The 20079-nt window shown below is 38.5% G+C and overlaps 1 protein-coding gene and 1 long non-coding RNA gene across 2 annotated transcripts; both read left to right on the forward strand.

The window, feature by feature from the left end:
• Window positions 1-5259: 5259 nt before the first annotated feature.
• LOC118350573 (uncharacterized) lies at window positions 5260-6262 on the forward strand. Its single transcript, XR_004804614.2, has 2 exons — window positions 5260-5365; window positions 5459-6262. It is a non-coding gene; the product is annotated as an uncharacterized LOC118350573 (long non-coding RNA).
• A 239-nt stretch (window positions 6263-6501) lies between these two features.
• Window positions 6502-10826, forward strand: GNG11 (G protein subunit gamma 11). Its single transcript, XM_025471334.3, has 2 exons — window positions 6502-6717; window positions 10403-10826. The coding sequence occupies exons 1-2, from the start codon at window positions 6622-6624 to the stop codon at window positions 10526-10528; spliced, it is 222 nt and encodes a 73-aa protein (XP_025327119.1). The 5' UTR covers window positions 6502-6621; the 3' UTR covers window positions 10529-10826.
• Window positions 10827-20079: the final 9253 nt, after the last annotated feature.

Below are 20079 nucleotides of genomic sequence, written 5' to 3' on the forward strand. Positions count from 1 at the left end.
GTGATAATGCACAAATCTATGTTTTTTTCTTAAAGTATTTAGCACAGGGTTTAACACATAATTGACAATAAATATTGATTGACCCCTTTCTTTAAGAGTAACTACTATGGGGGCAGCTGGGTGGCTCAGTCAGTTAAGTGTCCGACCCCTGCTTTTGGCTCAAGTCGAGATCTCAGAGTTGTAAATTGAACCCCACATTGGGCTCTGTGCTGGGTATGGAGCCTGTTGAGATTTTCTCTGTCCCCTTCTCTCTTCCCCTTCCCATTCAGTGCTCTTTCTCACTCTCTCAAAAACAAGCAAAAAACCCACCAAAACCCAAACAAACAAAAACCAATAACTACTATGTTTTATGAATGAGTCTGTATTATTCCAGTTGCCGCATATAGTTAATGGTTTAGGTTTCTTAACTTCTCTTTCAGCACTACTAATATTCCAGCAGGATATGTCATGGTTAGCCTTATATTTTTTCCAACCTTTCTCTTGCTCACAGAATTAGGAAGTCTATTCTTTTGACTCATGGAAGACCTATCTTGGCAGAATGTGTGCTCTGAGGATTTTCATTGTGGATGTTTTGCTCTCTGTTTCCCTTGCTCTCCCAAACCTCAGTCAGAAGTGAGGGTTTTAACTTGACCTCTTCCTACATTCTTACCATTTTTATTTGTTACCGATGATGTAACTTTTTACCGAAATACCAACTGGATTAAGAGTAGGGTTGCGGTCTGAGGGCACAGTCGGTTTACCCAGAGTCAAGGTTATAAGAAGCCAGAGAGTTCTGGCTCTGGCATTTTATTGCCTACCTGACTTTGAATAAATTACTTAATCTTTCTAAATCTCAGTTTCTTCCACAGTAGGATAGGAATAATAATGGTTCTATCCCCTTTTTCATAGGGGTTAAATATTACCTAGGGTGATTATGGCACTTAGCATACATATTGCATGACACACAGGAAGACCCAGTAGGTGTAATTAGTATTGTTACCAGGAAAGAACCTGGATGAATAGCCAGAATCCTTTGAGATACATGCTGTTCCATCCCATCCCTAAGAAGATCCTCATCAGTACTATCCTTTTCCCTACAGCAGTGCAAAAGCAAGATGATAGAAAAAATAGCCATCTTCTGCATCATCCGGCTAATCAGTTTCCTCCTGGTGTCTTATTGAGTTGACATAAGCCAAAATTCACTACCATTGCACTAATGACTAAGATATTTTGCCTCTGCTTCTGTAACAAATGATGAGTACCAATTACCCCAACTCAGAAACTGTTTTTGTTGTTAGTGTTTCCTTGTTGCTATTTCACATTTACAGTGCTGGATGTGGATACGTCAGTGATCAGAATACAATGAAATGCTAATTGCTTGTCATCCTTTTTAAAAAGAAGAATTATCTAATATTTGGTCTAGAAGGGAATCTCCAGGTGGTCCCAAGTTTGGCTCCCAGCATAGTACTTTTGCACCCTGGCCGTAGTAAATGCTCAACAAAGATCTACTGACCCTTGTCCAACCCCTTTATTTGAAACAGAAAATCTCGGCTCAAAGAAAGGAGTTGGCAGGTTTTTCAGGTGTAGACTCTGAGTCTCTGGCTGAGTGGTTAACGACACACTCTACCACATATCAAACGTGCTTTTAACAAATTCCAGGATCAACTTGGAGCTTCTTATTTTTTTCCTCAGGAGATGCTCTTTTCCCCTCTTTCAAATGACAAAACTCCTCTCCAACCATTCCTTAGCACTTCCTCTCTCCCCGTTCCACTCTCTTTTCTTCCATAGCACCCATCACCATCTAGCGTACTATACATTTTACTTGTTAATTTGTTTAATTGTGGTCTATCTTAAAGATATTTCTATGTGCAGTTTAGTGTTTATTAAGTGTTCCCTTTATTTTCTTTTTCCCCTGATTAAAAAAAATATAGTCTTTGCCAGCATTTAGTAACATGTATTGTCCTACCCAAAATCTCTAGCTTTTCTCTAACACTGGATAGATTTGGGAGGCAGATGATTCTAAGTCAAAACCCTGACTTGGCCATTTTTCTACTTCAACTCTGGGAACATCAGGGTGTTTTTCACATATAAAAAGAGAGAATAGAATGGATTCTTACATAAAAATTTAAAATCACTTAGGACAGATATAGATAAAAACCTAATAAATGTCTTCTATTATAATAAACCCTGGAGACTTTCTATAGTCAACAAACTTAAGTGTCAAATATCCCTGACTTGACACCTTATTTCCCCACCTTCTTCCATTTAGTCAGACTGACCTCTCCACCTGAAATGTCCCTCTGCTCTAACTCATTTCAGCCTTTTGAAATCCTACTCCTTTTCTGAGGCTTGCTATAAACTATCTCCTCTGTCCCTCACTCCATCCCAAGAGTATTCTGTGTATCTTGTAACCCATTTAACATTGCTTTGCCTTCTTTCATTATCATCTGTGTGGTTGTCTTACTCTCAATTCGGTATTGTAAATTTCCCAAGCCAGAAGCTCTGTTAATCTTTGAAACTGCCGGGATCCCTGAGTGGCGCAGCGGTTTAGCGCCTGCCTTTGGCCCAGGGCACGATCCTGGAGACCCGGGATCGAATCCCACGTCGGGCTCCCGGTGCATGGAGACTGCTTCTCCCCCTGCCTTTGTCTCTGCCTCTCTCTCTCTCTGTGTGACTATCATAAATAAATAAAAATTAAAAAAAAAATCTTTGAAACTGCCATATCAACTAATAAATTATCTCTACAATTGAATTGACTTAGTAAGTGTTCAATTAAAAGCAGGAAAGGACAGTACTTCTTATATTAGATAATTCAGAATTCTTATTAGCTTAACTAGGGAATAAATCAAAAGTAGGATAACATTCCTGTTACTGAAAAATACAGACTGTTTGTAGGAGTTGGAATAAGAAAGGACATATATAAAGAAAGATAGTCTAGGAAGAAGGATGTGAGATCATGACTATCCCACAGGCTATATAGCTACAACAGTGAGTGATTTTTTCCCCCCAGAAGTTATTTCAGGGCCATGGATTACTAGGTTAAAAGGAATGAGGTAAGACTACAGAGAAACAAGGAACACTATACATAGCCTTAGCATTTGGCTTGTCCACAAAATTTCCTGGTACCAGTAAGGAGAATAGGTTACTATAATTTATCAGTTGAGATACTTGCACCTTGAGGTATTTTGTACACATGGGTCAGTTTAACCTTTAGCAAGAAAAAAAAAAACCTCTCACTATTATTTTAATTTGAATTGATTTGATTTTACTCAGATTTCAAAACAAGGCTAATATCAAACTTGCTCAATTCTGAAAGAATGTATTAACATGAGGAAAAGAGTAAAACAGAGTAATAGGAATGACCAATTATAATGGAACTTAAAGTCTTGTAGAGCAGAATTGATAAATCATTTTGATATAAATTATAAGTAGCTGTTAAGGTGATTGGAGCACTGGATGACATAAATCATTCTGTAACTTCACATTATCTTCACCTAGAAAAGGAAGCTATATACATAGTTTCATGGAATGGGTTAGATTGTGAAATGTTCCATGTGATTGTTATAAAAAATTGAACTAAAACAAATTGAATTGAGTGTATCAAATGTGTTAAATATGTTCCTTAAAAAACATCATTTTAATGGCCTGAACAGTCACCATTAACTTTGTAAATTCTAGAAGAGCAGAATTTGAGAAATAACCCAGTTTATTTACAACAACAAAACAAAGGCAGAGAGTTCCTATGTCTTACAAAAAAGATCACAAGATAGAGTAAGACCAGAACCCCAGTCTTTTTTATTTCAACCTAGAATTAAATCAACTACAATATAACTGCCCTCAATATTTTCTTACACAGTTTCCTTTATATGGATTTTTTAACAACATACTAAATACATCAGAAAAGTGGTCAAGAATTGCATTGATTTTCTTTTTTCTTTTCTTTTCTTTTCTTTTTTTTTTTTTTTTTGTATATCAAGGTAAATATTTCATAGTCTTTGCTCTTTCATACTTTAAAGGTAGAAATAACCACATGGTTAATTTTCTTAAGCAAATTTCTTTAAAACATTTGTCAAAAGACAGTGGGCTAAAAAAGGCTATTTTCTGATTATATCTGTTATTTTCATTGCAGAATGGTTTGAACACATACTATTTTGTAAAACAATTTTTATTACAGGTCATATGCAAAATAGAAGTAAAAAGCTAACATGACATTTGGATATAACTAGTATGGATTTCAAACTTTATCCAAAAAATTTTGATGATAGCACATTTCTGTGAGAATACACAAGAAATTGTTTACCATGGTTGCTCTCTAAGAGGTAAATTCCATGCTTAGGGATAGGGGCTACATGCTCTTCTAAAAAGAAAAGTGTTCTCATTATTTTACTGTTTAAAACCAAACAAGACATTTTTCAGACTGCTGTGTGATCATGGGATTTCAGCATTTCCTAATTCATTTTAATCAGTTAACTTAATATATTAGAGACGTGCATTATTTTATAAGAACAAAAACTAAAAATAGTATGCTAATATATATTTCATCTCTAATTTAAGTCTCATAATACTGTGGAAGAAGTTAAATAACCACTACGGATTTATAACTATTTATCACTGCATGGAACTAGATGATTTCATACAGAAGAAATTTCCAGGCCAAAATAATTCTATTTTTATGATCTGGAACAGACAACATTAAGTTACTTAACCAACTTATTTAATTTGGGCGCTGCACTTATTTAATTTGGGCCATGTTAACTACTTTCACTAACTTATTTAAGTTATTTTTAACCAACTTTTAAAAACTAAGCAATGGGGAATCAAAAAATATGAATTGCTTTTGGAGACAGATGTGAGTTTTTTGTCTTGGCTCACCACTTAAGAACAGGGGAAAACTCTGGCAGCTGACTTAACTTCTTTGAGCTTGGGAGATCCTGGAATGTGTGGTATTTCAAATACAGAAAAAAATGCTCCTTAACAATTTTCTTTGTGAAAGTGATTTATCAGATGTGGACACATAAATACAATTAGAAACAAAACATACCTTAGCTAATTTGCTATTCTCCTTCCCCATCGATATTTTATAAATAAGAAAACCAAAATCCAGTAAAAACTAAGTGATTTTTCCAGTGATTGTCAGTGGCAAAGCTGGGACTAGACCCAGAGTACTCATCAAGCAGCTCATTGTTCTTCTCCTTCCAATATATTCATTGAGGATAATCAAGTAGAATGTAGAGAGAAAGGATGAACAAATAAAAATCTGTGCTTACGAAATAGGGAGTGGCTTTGGGTTCTAAGGCCAGGTACCCTGAAATACTGGGTAACTTGAATTTGACTCCGTAGGCAGGAGGTGATCTCCAAAAAGAGAAATATCTGACTGCTGGGAAAGGTTTTTTACATTCATGCTTTATTTTTCTTCTAGTCTACTAAGTATCATTAACAAGGTTTTAGTTAATGGTCAAAGGGAAACTTTATGTTGCAGGTAAACGCGTGTCACATCAGACATTTTTCCTGCCTTTCCGAAATGGCAGCAAGATGAATCCTGCTTTGCAGATAGTGGAGACACCAACGCTGAGTAAAAGTGGAGACACCAACAGTGAGTTAAGGTAGAGACACCAGCACTGACTTAAAGTGGAGACACCAACACTGACTGAGTGAAGGTAGAGACACCAACGCTGAGTGAAGGTGGAGACACCAACGCTGAGTGAATCCGCTGCCTACACCCAGGGAGGTACTGGGGTCTGGAGTTCACAACCCTTGGTGTCAACTGTCACCCAAACCCCGGTTGATGGGAAGTGGAGACGCACTTCGTGGTAGGAACTCTTAAGATTCCTGCTTCTGTCTCCTCCAGTATCATCCGCGTATCCTCCAAATCCTTTCAAAACATTCCCCTGAAGAAACGGTAAGAGCCCCGCTTGCGGGGGACGCAGAGGCCGAGCAAGTGCTGGGCGGTGTTCGCGTCCCGATGCCCCCGGGACCCCAAATGCGTCAGTACGTCCCAGGCATTTAGCAGCCCGGGTGGATGCACCTCAGCAGACCTGGTGGGTGGCTTCTGACCTTACGGCTCAGTTTCTTTTTCCTCCCGGGCCTCCCCGCAGCGTTCACGTTTCCCCCAGCCCAGAAGGCTGTAACCGGGGAACAACAGGCCGTACGTGTCGGGGCGACTCTTAGAGGTGAAGGACGGTCGTTTCCTGCCGGGCAGGGTCCTCCTTTTCTTGCTTCGCAAACAAAACCCGGATGTGACTTGGGAACGGGGAGGGGGAAAAAAAAAAAAAAAAGGAACAAAAAGTAAAACTTGTTTCTGCGGGAAAGTGGGCTAGCGCAGCCCCAAGCGCCGGCCGCAGCGCGGGGGGTCCCCGGGGGCGTGGCGGGCGCGGGCGGCGCAGGGGCGGGGTCGGGCCGGGGTCCGGGGCCGCTCGGGGTCCCCCCCCCCCCCCCGGGCCGGCCGGGGCCGCGGGCGCGCGGAGGAAAGCCCGGGCGGACCCGAGGCGGCGGGGCGCGGGGGGCGCGGCGCGGGGCGGGGCGGGGCGGGGCGGGCGGCGGGCGGGGTGCGCGGGCCCCGCGGTTCCTTCGGGACGCGGCCCGGGCTTGCTGCACTCGCAGCCTCTGCCCTTGCGGAGCGGTCCCGGGCCGGGGTGGGCGAGGATGCCGGCCCTTCACATCGAAGATCTGCCAGAAAAGGAAAAGCTGAAGATGGAAGTTGAGCAACTTCGCAAAGAAGTGAAGTTGCAGAGGCAGCAGGTAAAAGGGCTGCCCCGGAATAGTTCCTTCCCTGAAATGAACCAAGGGCAGTTTTTCCCCTGGTTTATTATAGTAAAACAGTACAGCTTTTTTTTTTTTTTTTTTTTTTTTTGCTGTTTTGGGGTCCCTCCCCCCAGCTTCCCTTGAAGTAGGGCTTCGGTGGGAGCTGGGAACTGCCCGCCGATGTGGGGGAACCTCAGGCGGTAAAGGAGAGGCAAGGGTCCGAGGAGAAAGGTCAGAACATCCGAGCCTCCCGTTGGGGAAATGCACGAAAAATGCTGCCTGCTGTTAGTTGGTTTTAAAAACTCAAATTGGAAATAATAATAATAATAATAATAATAATAATAAATAAAAACTCAAATTGTAGGAAGAAGGCGGATGGCTATTTAGTTCCTTGGTCTTTTTCATTATGGGAGAGAATGGTCTGTTTGTGGGGTTTTTTAAATCACTATTTAATTCATCACAATTGAGGTCATTTGAATGACACAATTTCGAATTTCACCAGGCCTCTCCAGAGGTGTGCAATGAACTGCTCTTTGGGGCTTGGGAACAAAACATTACAATTTCTATCTTTACTTATTTGTTAACTCTCATCCCTTTTTTACTTTCCATTTTGTTTAGTAAGTATGCACAGTGAACTAATCCAGTAGTATCTGCATTTGTTTATAAATAATGAGACTGAGGCGCATATGAAAATTCGCTTTAGGGATCATGATTAAAAATTTTAGAGGCCACTGAAGTGGATTACAAATTCAATGAGAACACATACGTTGGTGTTCAGAAGTCTCCACTAAAATTTCTTGGAGATTTTGTACTGTTTACGTCTTACTGGTAATATGAGCATGCATTTCTTCCTTTTTTCCCCTCAAATCAGGCAGTCCTGGAAGAGGTTTTTGTATAGAGATTTTTTAAAAGAAATGATCTACTCCTTTCTCCACAGCAAGAAAAAGTTAAACTAATTTCATTTCTCTATGGGTTAACACAAGAAAAAATTAAGAAAAACAATTGAAATTAAGCAGGTTTAGTAGATACGCTCCCTTACTTTCCTGATCCAGTTATGGTAATTCTATTTATGACAGAGTCTTGTCACTCAGGATGAACATTTTGAGTGATATTTGGAAGATGCGGTTGTTTCTGAGTTTTACTCTTTACATATTTCTTTTCTGAAATTTAACCTTTCACTTCCAAATCCCTATTCTCCCTAGATTTTGGAATGCAAAGTTATTTCTATCCATTTTTTAAAGCTTTAAAAATACTATGTTTAAAGGAGTAAACAAAGTTACAGGACCCAAAGAATAGGGTAGTTTCTTGAAACTTTAAGAGACCCATTTTGTGGATGGCAAAGTGTTGGCCGCTTGGAGTTTTTTCACGCAATGTACCTTAGAGGTTACATATTAAACAGAGTCGCATATACTGAAGTGCAGCATTGAACAAAGTTGGAATACCCTGTACCGGAATGTGCAGAACTTACAGGAGAAAAAAAGAGACAAGTGTCTTCTAGGTATTTTAAGCTTCAAATCAGAAATTGGGCAGGGGCCTGGATGCAGCGGACAGTGTAGAAATTAAAGGTATCATTCATTAGCTGTTCCTCCCTGCCACACCCTGCTGGATCAGTTTTCCAGCTCCCAAGTGTATGCCAAAGGGAGAAAAAAAAAGCCCTCAAAGATAGCCTTAGGAGATTACAAGGAGAGACTTCTAAATCCTAATAATAATATGCAAACATATATTATTACACACTTTGAATTATAGAGTATTAGTGCTATACAATCATTATGGCTCTTAGGGATCATTCATTGCTCTCACTTTTAAGGATGAATAACTTGAATTCCAAGGAGACTAAGTACCTCCTTATTCAAGACCTCAGAGATAATGATAGGGCATGTACTAAAACACATGCGTTCTGACGCCTAGTTCATTATTCTGTCAATAAATTGTTCATGGCTAAGATGTGTGCTTTGCTCAGGCCAAGGACACAGAATTCATAGGCTGAATTCTGGCTCCAGCTAATTGTTTTTCAAACATATCTTCTTGATCATGGAAGGAAATGCTCAGAGGAGTAATTATTCTCTAGGAGGTTACAGATCTCTTTGGGAAACTAATGAAGAAGGCTCTGTAAGAACAGATACTGGGACGCCTGGGTGGCTCCAAGGTTGAGTGTCTGCCTTAGGCTCAGGTCGTGATCCCCGAGTCCAGGGATCAAGTCCCACATCGGGCTCCCCGCAGGGAGCCTGCTTCTCCTGCCTGTGTCTCTGCTTCTCTCTGTGTGTCTCTCTTGAATAAATAAATAAAATCTTTAAAAAAAAAAAAAAAAGAACAGATACAATTTGGGGGAACTCTAATCTTATCCACAAATACCTGGGGAGACAGACCCAGGTTATGATTACCTTGCATCTGTACTTCTGACAACTCACATAAAATGTGTGCACTATAAATGTCAGCAACAAATCAGAGAGATTGTTACCTGAGAGAATGGCACCTGAAAAACCTTGAAAAGATTTTTATTTCACTACATTTTAAGTCATATAACTACCATCACCTAGTTTTAAATTTTAGAACAGTGGTCTTCACATTGTGTGTGAAGAGTATTTGGGGCATGGGAGTAAAATATTAAAATTTCTACTTTGATTAGATTTAAATCTCATCTTTTGACAATTTCCAGTTTATGTTTTATAATTACACATTAGTTATTAACACAGTAGCATCTGTACTTATTTATAAGTAAATAATTACACGTTATTTATAATTATAAACATTTTGGGATACATATGCAAACATATTTTAGTGATCACTATTAAAACAATTTGAGGATTGCTAATCTAGAGTATAAATTCTATGGGAACAGTTTCCTAGAGTTAAGAGGTCTCTATTAGAATTTGCTGGAGCTTCTGTTAATTTTACTTCTAATTTCTTCTTAGCAATGCAGGCCTTCATTAAGACACTAATCCTTTTTTTCCCTTTCTTTTTAAAACTCACTCTTGCAACCTATCTCTGAAGGACAGAGTTTTTGAAAAAACTTCTCAATCCTTTCTCCATTGCAGAGTTTCAACTAATTACATAAACACCAGAATCTCAGATAAGCCTAATAAACCTCAAATAAATCTTTTGTTATGATCATTGCCCTAAAGCAATAGGAAGGAATTCAGAATAGAGACATAAATGGTAGGATTGGGCTACTTCAACCTCCCAGATCAGACTTTCTCCAATGTTTCTATCATTTTGTAAAATTGCAGAACATGGTACACACCTATAATAAGTGAGAATTTTGGCAGGACACAGCCCAAAACATTTAGGGATTATCTATTACTGCACCTGTTCATTAGCATGGGAAATTGAAAGTGAGATACCCCACTTTGATTTAGATCCTAAAATATTATGGACACATCATAATTGTGTTATAGTAGAGGAAGGAAATCATATGAGGCACAATGGATAGAAATTGCCGGGGAAGATCTATTCAGTACAGTGACTTTCAAGCTTTTTGACCCTCAACATAGAAATATATTTTACATGACTCTGTCATTCATATATAGCATATATATATTATACATGCTTTGTGCTAATATCTTTATACTATTTCATTTTTTTAAATGCTAGCTGTACTCCATTATATTAATTTCACTAAAGGGTGGTAACGAAGTGTACACAATCCTGACCTAATTCATTCTTTTTTTTTTTTTTTCTCAAGGTGTCTAAATGTTCCGAAGAAATAAAGAACTACATTGAAGAACGTTCTGGAGAGGATCCTCTGGTGAAAGGAATTCCAGAAGACAAGAATCCTTTTAAAGAGAAAGGCAGCTGCATTATTTCATAAATAACTCTGGAGAGAAATTTCATCCTCAGTAGAAGAACTAGTTTGTTTTGGTTTTCTGAAATAAAATCGAAATTCCTTTCAGAGAAGGAAAACAAAATTTAAAGACTTTCTTAAACACTTATATTGTATGGTTATGTTTAAAAGCTGTATGCTTCTCATCTTTGCTCACTACGCACCCTTTTTAAGAGAGCAGAAAGTATCAAATGTACAATTATGGAAATAAGGACATTACTTGTGCATGACTCACCTCTTTCAGTATATTGCTTGATGCCTTAAATAAAGTTTTATCTCTGGAAAATGAGTGTTGGCAATTTTAAAAAGCTTTTTTTTTTTTTTTTTTTTTTGCATTTACTTTTATATTTTTCCCCATAACTTTCCATGTGTTTGGGACATATATCAAAAGATTAGGGGATTTGATAGATCAGTTCTCCCATCCAGCTGTCTACTTCAGATCTCAGTTGGTTTACAATGCTGAGTTCTGACTTCTGGAATGTTTCTGATCTAATTTTGACTCTTAGGGAACTGAGTGAGTAGAATTTCTAACATTGACTGGAGCTGGAGTATCTGAGTCCGGAACCACATTAGCCATACAGCCCTGTTCAAAGTGCTCCTGCAGTAGTGTACTTGGGGAAGAGCCATGGTTGGAGCCCAGGAGAAGCCACCAGGAGGTCAGCCTTGGTATCTCCCACAGGATCTGCAGGTCCTGGGCATGGTGACCCTCCAGCTTTGTGGCATTGACACAGATGCTTGGCTCTTACCTACTCATACCAGCCTTTTCCAGCAAGCCCAGGCCAACCATACGGCCTTTCCTTGTCCTCCAAAGGGACCAGTTCATCTTTTGCCCATTTCTAAAATTAGCTCCTTTTTTTTCTCCCCCTCATCTATTTGCAGGCATTCTTTGTATATTTTGGCCATTCAGCCTTTGTTGGTGATAGGTGTTACAAATATTTTCTCCAGTCCATGGCTTAACGTTTCAGGGCGTGATGGTAGCTGCCCCAGGATTAGTGCCTGGGTGCAATGTGCCGAGGTTCATTACCCACCCTTGTTCTTTGTGAGAGCACCTGCAGCAGCGACCTCAAAGAAAGGGACCTTTCTTCTTCATATGAAGCATTTTCTCCCCTCTCTTTGTCTTTTGAATGTCAGTTGTTCAAGGTTTGAGCCAAAAGAAAGACAAGCAAAACCCTTACAGGTAAATTCAGGTTCATATGTGCCCTGTGATTTTAAATGTGACACAAGAAGCCCAGGTTTGTCCTTGAGTAGGTTTTTCCTCCTGCTCAGACCCAGAAGTATACCTTACCAAGCCAGAGAGGTGCCTGTGACTTCTAGCAGCTTCCTAGAGCATATCAGCATCCTCACTCTGAATGTACTTTCCTTTCCCTCTCTGCAAGGGAACAGGATGCCCCAGGCTTTTGAAAGAGCAGGTTACAGTCAACCAAGATCAGGGACTATTTCCTCCAGTTTCCTGCCATTTTCGAGTGTTGACGTCAATTGGGATTAATGAGAGCCCAGGGATAATTTTAGCCCAAAGCATGCTCTACTCTAAGGTGAGATTTAAGAACAGTAAAGGCATACTTTTTCCAACCGCCATAGAACAGTTAGTATTGGGATGTGTTGCTACTGTTAGTCATTTCACACTTAAGGTGGCCTGGGATTTTAATACTTTGGGGCTTATAAAGTTTGACTAATGAACAGCTTCATGTCTCTCAAGCCATGGAGTTCTCTTGTGTTGCATGAGGTATCAAGCATCTATTCTGGTCCTTGTAAGGCAGATCAGATCACCTGCTTTTTTCATGGAGGGCCAAGTCAACACATTTATCCTTAACCTCTTCAGAGTTGTGGATTAGAAGGTTGTATCCTGGGTTTCTGTTAGCTACATTCAGCTCTCCGTTCACGTATACCTTGAAGTCCTAGCCTTTGCTTTTTAAGTGCTTTCAGCTGGATGACAGCTTGGCCCACTCTGGTTTTGCCTTAATAAATTCCCCATCTCGTAGTTGTTTCTACTAAATCTAATTCTGTTCTTTTTTTTCTTACTGTTTCATCATAGTAATTCAGCAAATAGGTAGAAGTGAAATAAAATCCTCTTGGTTTCAAGTGTTCAACTGCTGAAAATGTATTAGCTTGCATTAGGAAGAAAATGAAAAATATGGTAACTACATATTTGGGTGTATTATAAAAGTAACCATTAGTAAGTGGGAATTTGTCAAGCAGATTTTATTTTATTTTTTTTTTGTCAAGCAGATTTTAAATCATGTGTTCAATTTCTTCCAAGTATACAGTCGTGTTAATCATTTGGCGTCTGATTGAATAGTTACCATGCTTTGTATTGAGACTCAGGTTCTATGAACTCATTGAATTGGCAAAATTGGCTTTCCTACTTCTAGGCAGAATCTACATCATAAGTTCCCTCATACTTGGTATTTTAGGGTCACTGTTGGGTACAGCCAGGTGGTAAAAGAAGAGATTGAGACTTCTCAAAGAATATTCTTTTTATGAAGTTTTGATTATTGTACCCTGTAAATGTATTAACTACTTTAAGAAGTAAAATTAATTTAAAAATAAAAAATAGAAGCAAGTTTTCTGTTACTATGTTTAGGCTTTGGAGAGTAAGTATATTTTGGTATTAGAGTCCTATGAATTCATAAATAAGTCTGTACAGTCAACATGATCTGATTAATAATATATTTGGATCTATTCAGCTTATCCCATGAAGTAAGACAGAAATGTTAAGTCAGTAGTAGTTATATTCCTCCCTTATCCCCTCTAACTGAGACTTAGAAGGATGATAAGCAATGAAAAATAAGCTCCTCTTTCTAGTATTACAGTCTAGGAAAGTAGGGATCAATCAGAAGATATCTTTGATTTAATAGAGAGGAGTGAGGTGGTCACAGAAGGAAAATGCTATGGGATTTCTCCTGTTAGAATAAACCCTGATATCCTTCTCTATTTGTTGGGCTGTCCTAATGGGGAAGACCAGGGCATCATTAGCACCTTCCCCATTTGGGCTACATTCAGTCTGAGGGCATGAATCCACAGACCATTAAAAATCATCCACTGGTACTAGGAGAATGCAGAAACACATTGACGCCATTTCGTTCCTTTTTCTTTTGGCTCACATACACATTAAATGATGACCTCCTTTTTTTTTTAAACTTGATATTAAAGAGTACATAATTCCATTGAACATGAAATGGGCAGGAAGGATTAAAATAGGTGGATTATAAATTGCAGAATTGACCTCACTTAGAATGAAGGGAAACGAACAAGGGGTAGTGGAAAGGGAGATGGGCAGGGTGTTGGGGTGACTGGGTGACAGGCACTGAGGGGGGCACTTGGCAGGATGAGCACTAGGTGTTATGCTATAGGTTGGCAAATTGAACTCCAATAAAAAACTAAACTAAAATAAAAATAAATAAATAAAAGAAGGGATAAAAAATAAAATGAAGGGAAAAGATCTTTGTAAAATTAACAGTCATGAAAAATAATTCACATTGGCATATATAAAAATGTATGCATTTGTTATTCAAAACCAAAAATATTTGGAGCTCTCTCTGTGTACTAGGCCCTGGTTTAGGCCCAAGGGATATAGAGGTGAATTACACAAAGTCCTTAACATCATGAAATTTATAGAAGTTATAATTATTCAGATGTAGGTGGAAATTACAGAGTATATTATGATGTATATGTTAGGATAAATAGTAAAGGGTTTTTTGGGTTTTTTTACTTTTTAATGATGATGCTGATGATGGCATGATAATGATGATGATGGTGGTGGTGATAGCTTATACATATGAAGAGCTTAATATTTGTTGGGCACTGGAATAAGCCCTTTTACATAGATGATGTCTTTTAATTCTCACAACTACCTTGTATATATGGGGAAAGTAATTTACACAAAATCATATAGCAACTGTAACTGGCAACATAGGGACTGTGATAAACAATATGTAGTACTACCTCTCTTGTAGAAGCCAATATATACGCAGTGAAAAGAACTGTTAGCTCAATAATTTTCTGAAGTGGTTTTTGGCACACATAGCCAACTACTTACTGTAGCCTCAGAAATTTTTAGCCCTGGTTTATGGCATAACATTTTATAGTTGCTTATTTCAGTTGTTTCTACTGGTTGGTTGGTTGGTTGGTTGGTTGGTTTTCTGTAATCACAGCCTAATATAAAAATGTTAACCTTTACAAAGGGGGTGAATTTTGCTTCCTCAGTAAAAATCATATCACAACCTAAATTTTTATAACAGTGATAAGCTCTAATTATATAGCAAATAGCACTTGCTCATTTGCTGAACAATATAATCTCTCAGTTTAGTACCAGAATTTATTTGATATAAGCTACTTGAATTATGGTAGAGAGTCTAGAAGAAATAAATCAGACGCTATAAGGACTTTCTTTATCAAAAGTATTAAATCATAATTAGCCCTAGAGAGTATGTATAGATACCAAAGAATCTTTTCTAAGAACTGTTAAACTCATTCCCTGCAGAAACTTGTGTATTTTCCTTAATAAAGTTAGCCCTAGGCTTTAGCTTATGTCATCTCAGCCTCTTCTTCCAGCCTGCCTGAGGCACAATGTGAATGACCTACTTCACAGAGTTGGTTTGGAAATTATTGAGCCTGATCTCCAGGTGAGGAGTAGAGCTCTTTAAATCCATAAAATGTCCTCATGTTTTGACATTGATCAGTATTTATCAGTAAATAACTTCAAATCCCTTTTGGAAGTAATCAGATTAAATATAAATATCTAAAAATATATTTATTCTGCAGAATTAGTGTATTCATTCAAACTTTCACAGCTCTGTTTGATGCAGCATAGGGAAAGAGAAAGGGGGTGGGTCTTGCCTTATTGAGCATTTTGAAATAGTATTGAAACTTGGATGTGTCTCACTCTAAGAGGGAAAAGTGAAGAGAAGAGGAAAGAAGCATTTAAGCTTATATGAAATAATTCGAAAACATAATATAAAAACTGATAAATATTAACACAGTTCACTGATTACTTAACAGCAGTTCAAAGGCCATTGTTGCTAAATGTTTCATCTTTATAACTGAATTTATATTGTTAGCAATGAACACCACAACATGGATGTGGTGCCGTTTATTTATTTACGTATGTATGTAGGGATCCCTGGGTGGCGCAGCGGTTTAGCGCCTGCCTTTGGCTCAGGGCACGATCCTAGAGACCCGGGATCGAACCCCACGTCGGGCTCCCGGTGCATGGAGCCTGCTTCTCCCTCTGCCTGTGTCTCTGCCTCTCTTTCTCTCTCTGTGTGGCTATCATAAATAAATAAAAATTTTTTTTAAAAATTATGTATTTATTTATTTAGATTTTATTTATTTATTTGAGAGAGAGTACACGAGAGAGAGCATGAGCAGAGTGGGAGAGGAAGGAAAGGAAGAAGCAGACTCCCCACTGAACAGGGAACCCGATGTGGGACTCGATCCCAAGACCCTGGGATCATGACCTGAACCAAAGGCAAATGCTTAACAAACTGACCCACCCAGGCACCCACCACTTTTTTTTTTATTATTATTGTGGGTGCTCCCTAATTACTAACACTGAGACTTGTTTTTTTTTTTTTTTTTTGGTTTTAATTCATCTTTGAAAGATCACATGCATTGGACTTTCAGCTGGTTCTTATTTACATACATTGATATAAAGGCAGATATAAAGTAGGATAAATTAATGTTTATTAACATTTGGATTGTTCAATTTGGGGCAGGAAATAATGAAGACATTTAAAAATAATTCGTTTTAATTTGATTCAACAAATGGATTAAGGGCCTATAAACATGACACTCTTGGGCAGTTCAGCCAATATTGTTCCTACATTCTAGGAATTGGCAGTCGAGACAAATGGTAGTGACATTTATCAAGTCCAATTAATTAAATCAATTTATGTAAAAGATGTAAGTGGATTAAGTGTTTGAGAAAAAGGGGATAATAAATAGAATGATTAGAGTAAGACTAAGACATTTCCTACTTTTGGGGGGAACATTTCATGGAAGTAGATACAATAGCTTAAGTGAAGGAAAATAATTTGTAAAGTATGAAACTAAGAGGAAGAAATTTCACTTACTGAATGCAGCTTAGCAGACTCAGACAGTATTTGCCAAATGTATAGAACAAGAGCAGAAAGAGCCTATAACTAATTGGGTACACCGTCTTTGGTTAAAAAAAAAAAAAAAAAAGTCTTTGAAATGCTTTTTCAGTTATTGTGGGAAACAAATTACACCAAATTCAATGACTTAAAACAATACATTTTTATTGCTTATGAATCTACCAGTCAGTATATCTGGGCCTTGCTCTGTTGATCATAGTTGATTTCATTGATTCATGTGCTGTCAGTGGGTGGATCTGCTGGGGGCTAACTGGCTAGCTGGGTGTTGGCGGGGAGTTAGGGCAAAGTTGGTGACTGGGTTATATGTCTTTTGTCCTTTAACAGGCTTGCCTTGGCTTGTTCTCATAGCATGGCAGAGTTCTAAGAAGAGTGGAAAGGTAAAAGGTACCCTAAGGCCTAGAAAAGAACTAGCACACAATCACTTCCACTGCATTCAACTGTGCAAAGGAAGGCATATGGCAAAGGCATAGATAGATACAAGGAAGGGTAGAAAGTTAAGGACAGTTTACAATCCATCCACCACATTGAGGGAGGATCTTGGCTTTAACCTGGAGCAGCAGAAAGCCAATAGGAATAACCTAGGGATACCTGGGAAAAGATTAGTTAGGATAAAAGTCAAAGGGTTCTGATGATAAAGGCAAAATGTCGGGATGGTCAAAAAGTTGGGAAGGGATAGATTAGATATCTGTTGTGAGAGGCAAAGCATCACAATGAACTTGAGACTTGACAAATCCTCACAGCCACTGTGGCAAATCCAAATTGCATCTAGGAGAAAGTGAGCAGCCACTCAAAAATTAATTTTACTGACTCAATTTATAAAAGCATCAATTTCTAGAAGGCAGGAGACTACAGGTTCTGATTATGCCCTCTTCATCTTACGTTACAGAATAGAAAAAATCCCTACGACTCAATGACCTCTTTGTGCAGAGACTCATTTTCAATACAGTCAACTTCCCAGAAGTCACAAGATTTGTTCCCAGCACTGGCCAGCCAATCTGGTAAGGGTAAGGGCTATAATAAGCCATCCTTCCAATATTTCAGAAACTGATAATAATGTGCCATTATCTACCTCACCCTTCTAGCAGCTTACATTTTGTTCTAGTTTTTTCCTAATATTCAATCTTAGATGGCTGCAATGAGAGTGATGTCCAGAGAATTCTGTTTGCTGTTCAATTTATAGTTCACCTCCCGAATTTACTCTTGTATTTCTTCTGAACACTCCACTTGAATCTGGACTTTAGAGAAACTTCTATTGATATTTCTTTGGGTATCTGTCTGTGTTGGATTTTTTTTCTCTTGGCATAATACTTCTCTTACTAAAATTGAACTCCTTTTTAATCCTGATCAGTGTTTTCTGAAGCTTCTGATTTTTTTTTTTTTAATGCCAGAAGTTTCTCACATAATTCCTCATACTTTGTTGTAGTTGAAAAAAATGCAGTGTATCTGGAAGGGAAGGAGTTTGCAAACACTTTTTGATTAATGAGTAACACGATCACAAGTTTGAGGGCATGCAAATCATGAGCTTAAAGTATTATACAGTCTTGCCACATCCACTGCCTGGAAATAAGTGTTTCTTTTATCCTACTTAGAAGGACATTTCCCAGTGCAATGCTAGAGACTCTCCTCCACAAAATTTACTTGGGAACCTGTAATCTAAACTTTGTGTCATTACCATGCATTTATATCAACCAAAAACTGGGTATGCGTTTGTCATATACTAGAAGAGCTAGAAGGCAATATTATAAATATATGTTCCTGAGGTCATAAGTCATATTGGTACATTACAGCAGAGGTTGTCAAACTTTTTCTCTAAAGAGCCAGAGAGTAACTATGTTAGCCTTTGCAAGCCATACTATCTCTGTGGCAACTACTCCAAAATGGAGACAGCCACACACCATAAAGTAGAGAACCAAATGGGTGTGGCTGTGTTCCAATAAAACCATTTTTATACAACAGGCAACTGGCTGCATCTGGCCCACAGGGCCCTGTTCTAGATCAATATTTCACTTAGTGATCAATTTAGTGGAATGTTACTAATAACTTAAAATAAAATATCAGCATACATACCATATTGTAAAAGGGTAAGTATTTATCTTTTGAAACATAGATGTTCAAGTCAACATGTAAAAATTCATTTCTTTTTGTAGGTTTCAGTTGATAAAAATTTGAAAACGTTAGTCCAGAGTGTTAGAGGTGAAAGTCTAACTTTTGATAATATATAGTGAAGAATTTAACCTTACCCAAAGAGAGCCCTGACTTTTCCCCACCTGCGCCTGGGAGCTAATCTCTAACCCCTTTGAATGTCCTGCCTGGTAAGAGTGTCTTTATTTACCTGGGGATTTTGGACCATGCCAAGAAGTATAACAATGTGACTTATGGTGAGTCTTTGAATCTTGTGGTATCAGCTGGATCTCTGCAGAGGCTAGAGATTGAGACCAAGCATGTGGTAGTTGACTATGGAGCCCCAGTAAAGACTGGCTACCAAGGTTTTGATGAATTCCCCTGCTTGGCAATGCCCTTTGCTTATTGTCACACATAATTTCTAAGAGAAAGAGGCGTTGTCCATAATTCCATTGAGAGAGGGCAACTGGAAACTCCATCCTTGGAACATTCCTGGATTCTACTCCATGCATCGCTTCCCTTGGCTGATTTTAATCTGTCTCTTTTAGCTATAATGAACTGCAACTGTGAACATAAGGCTTTCGGTGAGTTCTGTGAGCTCTTCTAGCAAATTATTGACTCTAAGAGTGGTCTTGGGTACTCCTGAACTTGTAATTGGTATCAAAAGTAAAGGGAATACTGTGTACTATGTTCTTCTAGTTTCTAAAATGTGGAATCCATGGGTCAGTGACATTTATAAAGATCGTGCAGCAAATTAGTGCAGAAAAACCACAATGAGAGTATTCGGTTTGTAGTCTCCTTATTTAGAAACTTCTTCCTATTTCTGTGCATATTCCTGATGCTTGTTGACATTTGTTGAGTTTATCTGACTTTGTGCCAAGGGCCTTGTACACACTAACCTATTTTATCCTCACAAGGACCGTATAAGATTTGTACTAGTGATGCAGGCTGGCCAGGTCCAAGGTTTCTTAGGATCAGCCAAGAGGGTCCTTGGCTTCATGTAGGATAGAAATCAAATGTGAGCTTAGAGGAAGTAGGAGCGGAGGTTACTGAAGTTTAGTGAAGACAGAGAATAGACAAGAGTACCTGAGAGTTTCAGGGAGGAAAGGAGAGAGTATTGTCTTTGCTTGGGGGTCTAGAGTTTTATAGGATGGTGGTCTGTGTACCTGTCCTCTCGAGCATCCAGAAACTGGTCAAAACAAGGATGAATGCTCAGGTGGCCTCCATAAGTCACTTACAGCCCTGGAGCCAGGGGTTTTCTCATCAAGGCGTCTAGAGTATGTAGTCTTGGAAAAGACACATGAT

The sequence above is a fragment of the Canis lupus genome, chromosome 14 (genome assembly GCF_003254725.2).
Source record: "Canis lupus dingo isolate Sandy chromosome 14, ASM325472v2, whole genome shotgun sequence".
NCBI lineage: Eukaryota > Metazoa > Chordata > Mammalia > Carnivora > Canidae > Canis > Canis lupus.

What these genes read in the sequence shown, in the direction of transcription:
- GNG11 (XM_025471334.3), top strand. Translation starts at nt 6,622, where the DNA reads ATGCCGGCCCTTCACATCGAAGATCTGCCAGAAAAGGAAAAGCTGAAG. An exon ending in TGAAGTTGCAGAGGCAGCAG is followed by an intron (nt 6,718 to 10,402) that starts GTAAAAGGGCTG and finishes TTTTTTCTCAAG; the next exon opens with GTGTCTAAATGTTCCGAAGA.